Genomic DNA, 10,646 nt, shown 5'->3' with positions numbered 1-10,646 from the left:
ACATCCACACACTGAATTGCTCACACATGCGCAAAGCAGATCAATCAACACTGTAAAGTGAGGTGGAATATGCTTACAGTACACAAGTTCTGTGCCTGTGTAATGCAAGATGTGCAGATTGGAAGGAGACATCCCCCTCATTCTACATTGACTGCTACGGCTTTGTGATGTTATGCTGCCCTGACAAAGTCTCATGGGTAGTGATACTCCACTTGTGAGAACATTATACAAAAAACCCACAAAGAACTGCAAGGTTTTTTTTTTTTTCTATAAATAGGATCTTTATTTTGAAACACTGTACAGAAGTTCAAGTGCAGATGCTTAGTGTAATTAAAGAAAAGGCAGAGCCACACAACATAAAATATACAAATCTTAAAAACAATGATATACAAAATATACTACTAAAACAGAAAAGTCTGTTATGAGATGGAAGTTCTTTGATCAAGATCACTCTTTTCATAAGCTGGTGGGGCCTCATAAAAGTCATTGAAGTGACACACACTATCCATGGATATACTTGGTATAGTAATAGTGAAAATGGAGCCTGCACCTGGGGAATAAGCAGATCTTCGCCCTTCAGACACAGGAACTTGAAGCCTGGAAAGGAAAAGCATAACATTGGGACTGAAATCCACTAGTATTTAGGTGGTAGAAGTTAGATGCCATTTTCTTCATACAAACCACAAAAAACAGCAAACTGGGTCATTGAATAGATTAATTTTTACGGAGGATTAGACTTCTAGCTTGTGTGTATAATAAAAGTAGCCTAAGTAAACTGTTTTGCTCCATTATAAATGCCTGAATTAAGAGAAAGTACATAAAAAAATGTTTAGTGTAATGCTATTGTCCAGCAGTTACTGCAGTACTGAGGTATTAATGTGGTTGCAAAATACTTTTGCTAAGATCCAAGTTACAAAAGTTTATGGCAGTATTGGTCACATGATCAGGGTTACAACAGTTACTCTGAATTTGCCATGGTTTGGAAATGTGATTATAGTTGCTCTGTTGGGCGAATGTCTGTCTTGTTACCATGGAAAGGTTAAACTTGCATAGGGTGCAATTTGTGGAACCACACACAGTTATTGGATTGGTTAGGCAGGATAACAAGAAGCTGAGAAAGAGGATAGATATGTGAAACAAAAACCACCCACGTTACTACCTAGACAGTCATTTCATTTTGAAACAGAACATTTGCTTTGCTTTTTCTTCACTGCACTCAGTCCTGTTTCAGCATAATCTGACTGAAGAGAACAATTAGACTCAAGTTGATTTTTGACTCCAAATTAGCTTCTTCCAACCAGTTATATGCAATCAACATTAAAATAAGTCAAGCTGTATGCAGGTTTAGTTTCACATTTTACTACTTAACCGATTTAAATTTTTTTTTTTTTTTTTTTTTTTTTTTTAATTGAGGGAGCTTGTGAACCTCAGACAACATACTGACACTGGAACACAATACAAAAAAAATCTGCTCAATGGGAGACAAGGTATGAAATTTGCCCAAAATTGAATACCTTCGACATTTCCCTATAACCTCATGTTAGACAATTCTCTATTTCAAATGTTGAATACATTTGCCTCTACTTATTTTTGGTGGCAAATAGCTCAGGCTAGTTTTTGGCAAGTCTAAAGAGCCATCCTTGTAATAAGAGGCAGACTACAGGCTATGCTACAGCTTAAGTATGAACTGCTGGTGTGCCTTGATGCAGATACCATATATTCATTGCAAGAATAAAACAGATTTCACAATAACTAATTATGTTACACCCCTCTTATGGGAGGGGGTACAGATCTCGGGAGAAAACCTGATTTGCAATATGTTTTGACGAGTTTCACCTCCAAATCTATGGACCTGAAGGATTTGAAATTTAGTGAAAACATTAAGCGCAAGTATATTTGAGGAAAGCTCATGCTTTCAATACGACTTCTCTGTTGAGTACCAAACTTTGAACATTAGACTACAGTGACATATCATCTGGTAGTCAAAAGATGAACATTGTTCAGCTGCCGTTAGAGCCTGGAGTTTAAACATTGATCAATCTGCTTAATGCAGCTGCCAGGTTGTGGAGTTTGCTAAAAATGTTCATTTATTTTAGCATTGTCCAAGTATTGCGGAAAGTATAACTTTAAAAGTGCAAGATTTACATTTCATCTCTTCAGTGATAAAAAAAAAAAAATCGAAAAGTATATAATCTATTTGCATGAAACACTAGACTTACACATTTTAAAATCACTTCACCTCAGAGCACAGAGCTTTTGAGTTCTGGTCTTTGACTGGGATTCACATACCTTATTCCCACAAAACATTAAAAGGACTGGACAAACTTTTCTGGAAAGTTTGTTAAATATGATAGGGAATTTATACTTTGAAAAACTAAAGCCAAAATTCTGCACAGCAAGAAAAAAAGGTTGGGCTCCATTACATTAAGTGTCTGGTTATGGTTAGAATAGGGCAACATACTATCAGGCATTGCATGGTTAATGTCATGGTTCCTACCTTTGATTGAATGTACTGTAATAAGATGGTGGGCTGCTATATGTAGACTGGGCACTGCCACCAACATTCCTTAAGGGTGGCGCATCAGGAAAGTACGCTGGGGGCGGAGGTGGAAAAATAACCACAGTCTCACCTAAGAGGAAAGTTTATTAAAAAAAAAAAAAAAAAAAAAAAAAAAATTTGAATGCAAACACATACAGTGACCACTTGGATGTACAGACCTGCTGTGAGCTATGAAGAAACCTTACTGGATGCCGTTTAGGACCTAAAACAAACAAGTGCATTTTTAAAAAACCTGCACCAGAAATACAAGATGAACAGATTTTGTCTAAGGAGGTACTGTAGCTTTGAAGGCACATGGAGTCGGGGGACGACCAACCCACACAAAACACCACGGAAAGTCATTAAGACTCACTTAAGGTTGCTAAACAGAGAAGGAGGTCCCTACACTTGGCTATCATGCTTGCACTGAACATGTATGAAGTAGTTATGTTACACTATAAACATCCTTGGCTGCATTATTTTTAGATTATGACTCAATATTTTACCGATGCTATAGTTTACCAGCCAAGTGCTGCAACATGCGATTGGTCAAGATCAACACTGGGCACTTTGTACTTCATATGCCATGGATGTAAAAATTAGTTACAGACCCTCCTCAGCCAACAACTAACAATAGTACAATATTTTTTATCACAAGCCTTTTTGGGCTTAATTTCTAACTAATAGCATTTTTTCAGTATACAGTTTTGCATAAGAGTAAAAAAAAAATTGCTCTCATTACACAGATTTTTTTTTTTTGACAGCTTAGAGTTCTATCACCCTCAAACAACCCCCCCCCCCCCCCTTGCTAGTTCCTGTCAGTTGTAGGTCTTTGCATTCCTCTTACTCTAACTTTATGATGGCGTATCTCAAACTCCGTCCTGGGGACCCCCTGGCAACAGGTTTTTTTTTTTTCCTCTCTCATTTAGTTAGCTGGTCTATTTTTCCTCTTATCTTGCATTCAGAAAAGCACAGCAGTGTGATTTTACATTTATTTTTTTGCTATAGCTTTAAAAGCTTAACATTGGTTTTCTTCATCCTCCCCCCCCCCCCCCCCCTTTTTTTGTGCAGTCTACTCCCTTCATTGTATTCCAACAGTGACAATTAAGAACAAGCAAAACACCGGGGAAGAACACTAAATGGTGAAAGGCTGCAACTGCATCAGCTTCAGACCCACTAATTATTCGGTAATGGGAATCAAGAATGGAAATCTGATGAACACAAGTTTATAAAAAAAAAAAAACATTGTAAAACAAATTTAAATTGAAATTAAGCATTTAACACACATTTGCAATTTCTTCATTGACACCAACACACAGAAATTGGGAAATAGTTCATTTAATTAGGCTATGAGTCAAATTAAAAACAGAAGTTGGAACAAAAAACCTGCAGCCCCAGGACCAAGTTTAGGAACCACTGCTTTATGATATTAGAACAGGCCATTACAGCCCAGAAAAGCACACCAATCTTATCCACATAATTATTCCATATCATTAAGTAACATCTATCACTCCTTATCCTCAAGGAGGAAGTTCTACAACATGAGATTGATTTGTTAAGGATATGGAGGCAACTTTGCGTCCAATGATCTTCCACGGTTTACTTGACTGGGACCAGAAGAATTTTACACTGATTCCAAAAAGCCAAAATTATCAATTGTCAATTTAAAGTGTACATTACCTATAACAACTCCATAAATTTGTTAGGCCTTTCCAAGGATTTTTAGTCCCCCCCCATGTTCCTTTGAAACACCTAGGCACACTCTTACATGCATACTGGAAAATTCCCATGGCTTTAGCCTTTTGGCAAGCCATGTCAGTTATCCCGGTCATCCTAAACATTGGCAGAAACTTGAAACATGAGCTCTGTACGGTTTGTGTTCCTTACATGAACACCCACGTCTTTAAATTTTTTTTTTTTCTACTATGGCAGCAGATTTGATATGCAGGCTACAAACATGGAGTACATAAAGTTTACAATGCTGCCTTAAGATTTCCTTTTTAGCTGGAACAACCAGAGTCCTACTGAAATGGAACTGGCTTTTCAAGCAGCATGTGCTCGTCTCAAACTTAATGCAAGGATGGGAAGTGGAACACCAGGTTCTGTCTCAATGGAATAGCAATGGCTCCTGGTCAGTATATAGAACTGAATGTAACTGCAGTGTGAATTTTCTGCCCAAGGCAGGAAGTAAACTCTCAGGCAACAAACATGGGGATGGGGGGGGGGGGGGAGAGAAACACACAGCAATATGAAAATTGTCCCTAGGTAAAATTACAGAATAACCATGTTTGACCTATATCTAAATTTATCTTGTTTATTCTATATACTACAGTATATAGCAGAAACTTAGCATACTGACAAAGTTAAAAATTTACCTTGATAATTATAAAGCATTTCCTTCACTAAGTTTATGTTCTTAACCTAGATTTTGATAAATGTAGTGTGTTTTTCAACACTTCTTGCATTGCAAAAACAGACGAAGTAAAAAAAGAACACAAACAATCATGATCCACTGCTGCCTATCTAAAAGGAAGTACCCACCAAGTTTTGTGACAAGGACTAACTGGCTTCTCCAATTACTTTCATGGAAAACTTTATTAAGGTGGCATAATGTAAATATACTGGATATACAAAAAAAAAAAAATGAATTTCAGGACAGAAAATTCCACTTTGATCAAAAGCATTAAGAACTCCCAGCATTTTTAGACTCTACAAATTAAATTTTTAGTGAGCCCTCTATTTTCAATTAGAAACAAGATAGAGGGCAGTCCTCACCGCTAATCCCCTTAAATATGCTACACTTACCTATTGTAATCTGACAGGGCTCCAAGGAGTCTGGCTGTTCAGCAGGCAAAGGTGCGTCCTCTTGTGATCCAATTAAATTCTGTTTTCTGCGAATGCAACCTATAACCAACAGGGCTATCCCTACCGCAGACACTAAAGGGCCAAGTATCTGCAAGGTCAAGAAGTTGCAGGTTTTGTTTTCAGTCGCAGGACTGGTGCCATCACCAGAGTGCTCACCACTTGCTTGTGTGTCACAAGGTGGGAACCAGAAGCCAATAACTGTGACCAAGAGTCCCACAGAAAGTAAAAGAAAACCAAATATTAAGAAACGAGCAAACCACTGCTTCTTATCACACATGAGAAGATCGAGCCAGCCCTCAGCACTCTGTAACCAGCTGTTCAGCCCCTTCATAGACTGGGTGGCAAATGAAGTACTGTAAATGATCAATCTCCACCACTAAACAAGCCTTGAGGTCAAACAAAAGGATATCACAAGAGTGGAAGCTCAAATTGGAACTTGGCAGAGATGTCACCTGAAGAGGCGTTAGGAAGGCTGCCCAAGATCACGGATTTAGTTCAATGCAATGTGGATATCTTTGGTGGGAGGAAAAAAGAAAAAGTAGTTAATAATCTACAAATAAAAGATCCACTGAATGGTAGACAGAGGAGTCAATAAGGAGATATTCAATTTAGAAACATTTGTTAAGTTAAAAGCTAAGCTGTCCCCAATATCTCATCCAGATGCTTCTTAAAAAGGACGTCAAGATGTCTGCTTTGACTACAAGGCTTGGTAGTTTGTTGCAGTAGTGTTATTAACCACTTTAATAAACTATTCAGCGATGGGAAAACCCAAGTAATTCTTATACAAACTATGTGGGAGTACGGTGAGGGCACAGTTCACAGAATTAATGAAAACTTTTTTATATGTAGTGTTTTTTGAACTGCCCAAAACTAAAACACATGGTACATTACCGTGAAGGTCTGTTTCCTTGAAGACAATTATATCAAACATTTAAAAAATGGAACTGGTAGTTCTTGGCACTACTACTTCCAGGATCCAGCAACCACCGGCTTAAGACCCATGCCAAATTGTTCTCTGTGAGGAGTTTGTATATTCCCACCCATCAAGGGGTGTCTTTATATATGGCAGGGTTCAGGACAGACCTGTCCTAAAGGGCCAATCCTCAGCTCCAGCCTCACGATGTATTAGCCCCAGGTACTAACAGATTATGGTGTATTTCAGAAGATTAAACCAAATGCAACACATTCTCAGCATGTCTAGTTTTGTAATTCAATACAAACACAAGATTAAAACCTAAAAAAAAGAAAGCAACAAAATCCTTTTGACATGTAAAACTAAGGTAAATAATTCAATTTTACTGCACTAACTTTAAACAATCCACCTTGAAGCTTTCAGCCACAAAATTCACTTCACACAAGTTCCTATTGGATGGGAAAAAAAAAAAAAAAAAAATTATACTTCGGTCGTTCATGGTACATTGCTACACAAGTAATTTCTTATGGATTTCAGACCACTATCTTTAAAAAGACCAGTCAGCCAGCAACTGTGGAATTGAATGGAAGTCTAGATGAGGTTGGTGGGGTAACCAGTTGCCCTGTGATTGGCATTAACACCACCCATTACTGCAGAATAGAAAGTGGCCATGATAACCACAGAGTTTTGTTCTCTGTAAACAACTTTAACCTGCACCTGGCTCATACTGACATAAAAGATGATGGCTTTAACATCTTTCCTTGTTTTCCCACTTCATCCGGTTCCTATTCTTAAAATTTTCACCAGTCACATCTGCATTTCTTTAAGACACATTTTGTAAGAGGAGGCTTACTACTGGTATACTGGGCCCCATCTCCACCACACTTCAATCCTGCTTTCATGCCATAATCCCAACTGTTACAACAATAACAAAATACATACTTTATTGCCAGCCATATTTAAAATCACTTCTGTTACCCCAAAGTTAAAGTCTGGTCTTGATGCCGACAATCTTAATTTTCAGCCAATTTCTCACTTACCTTTTCTGTCAAAAGTCCTTGAGTGTGTTGTGGCCTACCAAATACTTAACCTCTAAAACTGATGGAACCCTTTCAGTCTGGTTTCAGGGCACAGCACAGATGTGAAACTGGTCTGCTTTGAGTAAAGATTTGCTTACGGCAGCAGACTCTGGACAAACCAGTGTATTAAATTTTGTTAGATCTTCGTGCAGCATTTGACACTGTTAGACATGACACTCTACGGTCCAGAACGGCCGGTATCCCTGGCATTGCCCTCCAGTGGCTTATAGTTCTGACCGATAGGCAAAAGCTTGTTAGTCTTGGCAAGAGCAGATCCAGCTCAGCACCAGTCACACAAAAAGCTCCTTAGGGCTTTGTCATTGGCCCTCTGCTCTTATGTATTCATATGCTTCCCCTTGGCCATATTTTCATAACTTTGGACTGGGTTATTGTTAAGCAGATGAGTCATCTGTGTTCCAATGTTAAAAGCAAAACTTCAGAGCTTTCTCAGCTCACTGTGTGTCAATGAAATTAAAACCTGGATGGAGCAGAACTCAAACTGCAACAAAACTGAGTAACTGAAAACTGGCACTAAAACGCAACTTAAGAAAACGAGCTCCTTTTCAGTCAGTCACTCTGATGCCTGAATGCCGATTCATTTTCTAATGCAGAGAAACTTGACCATGCTTTTAATCACATCCCACATCAATTATTGTAACTTCATACTGGAAGATGTCCCTTCTAATCTTATCACACCTCCAGCAGATTCAAAATTCTGCTGCAAGAGTCCTTGTATGAACCAGCAACAGTGAGCACAAAACCCCCATCCTGCTTTACCATGACTAACTTACACATCTTTAAATGGCCTTGCACCAGACTACATCAGTGACCTTCTCCATTGCATGGCTGCCGCTCGCCCACTAAGGTGCACCGATTCTGGCAATCTTTGTGCCCCACACTAACCTGCACTCTATGAGTGACGGGGCCTTCACTTGTTTGGAATGACCACCCAAAATTAATTAGAACAGTCGACTCCATTCCTAAAAAAAAAAAAAAAAGTGCAGTACAAAATTTATTAAAACCGCCCCTTCGCCCCCAGCGTGTACGTTGTTACCGACAACAGCAAGCACCTCCAAGAGAGTAGACCTCCAGGTGTGACAGTATGAAGCCTCAGACCGATTCAGCGACCCGAGACATGCCGAGTCCCGTAAGATGACACTTGTCGCGGTATCTGACTCCGCCCACTTTCCAAGAGCCGTACCCGATGTTTCGGAGGTGAACTGACGCCTATACGGCATGCCCGTCATATCGATTTCAATTCCTTTAAGTTCCCGCTTTCAAACCTGTGGAATCGGTAGTTTGGATGCCGGTGTATTCAGCATTTATTAAACTTCAAAACTACGGAGTTCTCTCAGTTGTGCATCTGGAACAAAACGACTGAATGGAGGTGTCCTTTTTAATTGGTTATATATTATATACACACACACACACACACACACTTTTTTCCATAAATCAACGTAACTTGTGAAAAAAATAATTTTCTAGTAAAGCAACAGTAAGTTTAAAAATTTTACAAGTACAGAGGTTAGGAGCACGCGCTGATACGGCGCATTGCCGCACCCACCACATGACAAACCAACTCGGGATCGCAGATTAGGACCCAAGTGCAGCCATGCAACGGATGACACCTCAGCACCACACTAGATCAGATGAAATGGAACAGCGTTTTTTTTTGGCAATTCTGCTACAATCCCTCAGGTTTTTTCCCCTGCAGGTTGGATGGCCTACATGCAGAGCTGGATGCTGATTAACGTCATACCCAGGACGCGAAGGGCCTTGCTCACGGGCCCAACGAGGTAGAGTCACCTTTACGGGATTTGAACCAGCAACTTTACGCTTGCCAGTGCAAATCCCTAGCCTCAGAGCCACCACTCCGCCCTAACAGTTATACACGAGGTAAAAATAAACGTCGTCGTGTTTTTCACATAAATACAAGGAGGTTCCGGGCCCTCATAATGTGTGAAGTCCTCGGATCTGTCGGAGGCCTAAAACTGTCCCGACTGCAGCTGGATACTTCGCAGTATCTTCGCGAAAAAACGCATTAAAAAAGTATTGGCCGGAAACAGCTATTACTCACAAGTCGTCACTTCTATGTTAACAAAACAAAAAAAAAAAAAAAAAATAGAAAAAAGCGATTCCTTCAGCAAGTAGTCATCCACTACTTTTTTTACTATTGTATTTTGGCGCCGTTTACACATGTGCAAACGGAATTTTGCACCGTTTATTTGGCAAATTTGACGCGCTCTGGAATATTCGTATCTGCCCAAGAAAGTATTGATACATACAGTTAGCATTGTTTAAATTAAAGCCACTTTCCGGAAATTGCTTTATTGAGGCTGCGTTTAATGTTTTGCTTTCTCTGGGTAGGGGACCCAACGTCGAACGCAATCCACGTCCAATCGTTTCCAAGATTTTACATCACTGCATACGTCCAACTAGGAATCACCATAAAGTAGGTCTGGCGAATGGCTAACATACAAGAAGCTCCAAATCGAATGCACTGAATACTATAAAACAATAATAGAACGAGACGCCCTACCTGCACTGCCCTCAGACTCACTCCTGTTGCTCCGGGCTGCTGTGTGAAGGCGGGCCGCTCGCGCCGACTTAACTGCCACACGAGTACTTCGAGGCTCTTGATCTGCAGATTAGTCGCGTGCGGCTTTAATTGGCGTTTTAAAGATGTAGATTTAGTGATTCTTGCACCTGAATGGCAATTCCAGTCATTTAACATTTTATGTGGTGGTAATTTCGGTAGTTTTGGTAAGTAACCCTTTTTTATTAAATCAGGCGCGTTTTCAATGATGGTAGCGTTTATGCTTCTTGGGCACGTTAGTGTAAAGGTACTCTCTGTAGTTTCTTAAAATGGCACTCTATACACGCTTCAGTAAATTCTCCCCATTTATTCATCAGTTTTCCAGCTCGAGGTGTTGCATTTGATTCAACTTTTATTGTGCAATATGTTTGCCAGTTTCAGTCTGGAATAAACGAATTTGGAAGATTAATAAATATTAGCTTCATTACAAAATTATTTTGTTTAAGTGATCTGCACAATTATGTTTAACCACCGTGTAAACACCAATTAATCTGAAAAGACTCCCACATTGTTGATGCCCATACTACTGATTCCAATCACCCAAGCAAGCAGAAGGTAGTGATGGGAAAATAAAGCCTCCCTAAGCTTTGAGGCTTTCTTTCTATTTGTGCCCGAAAAAGATTCCAAGCTTTGAAGCCTCAGCCACAGTATGAA

At 39.5% G+C, this 10,646-nt stretch overlaps 1 protein-coding gene across 2 annotated transcripts; it reads right to left on the bottom strand.

Annotated features, from left to right (window-relative positions):
- Window positions 1-254: 254 nt before the first annotated feature.
- LOC114655152 (transmembrane protein 171-like) lies at window positions 255-10,052 on the bottom strand. 2 transcript variants are annotated; one of them, XM_028806013.2, is made up of 4 exons: window positions 9,936-10,052; window positions 5,345-5,917; window positions 2,498-2,630; window positions 255-597 (listed from the first exon to the last, which is right to left on the bottom strand). In XM_028806013.2, the coding sequence occupies exons 2-4, from the start codon at window positions 5,733-5,735 to the stop codon at window positions 420-422; spliced, it is 702 nt and encodes a 233-aa protein (XP_028661846.2). In that variant the 5' UTR covers window positions 5,736-5,917; window positions 9,936-10,052; the 3' UTR covers window positions 255-419. The 2 variants fall into 2 exon arrangements, with proteins under 2 accessions (XP_028661846.2, XP_051786153.1); XM_051930193.1 differs by lacking the exon at window positions 9,936-10,052 and adding an exon at window positions 6,713-6,733.
- Window positions 10,053-10,646: the final 594 nt, after the last annotated feature.

Source organism: Erpetoichthys calabaricus, chromosome 7, assembly GCF_900747795.2.
Source record: "Erpetoichthys calabaricus chromosome 7, fErpCal1.3, whole genome shotgun sequence".
Taxonomy (NCBI): Eukaryota; Metazoa; Chordata; class Cladistia; order Polypteriformes; family Polypteridae; genus Erpetoichthys; species Erpetoichthys calabaricus.
Note: the sequence above shows the minus strand (reverse complement) of the source record. Positions and strands in the feature narration are given on the sequence as shown.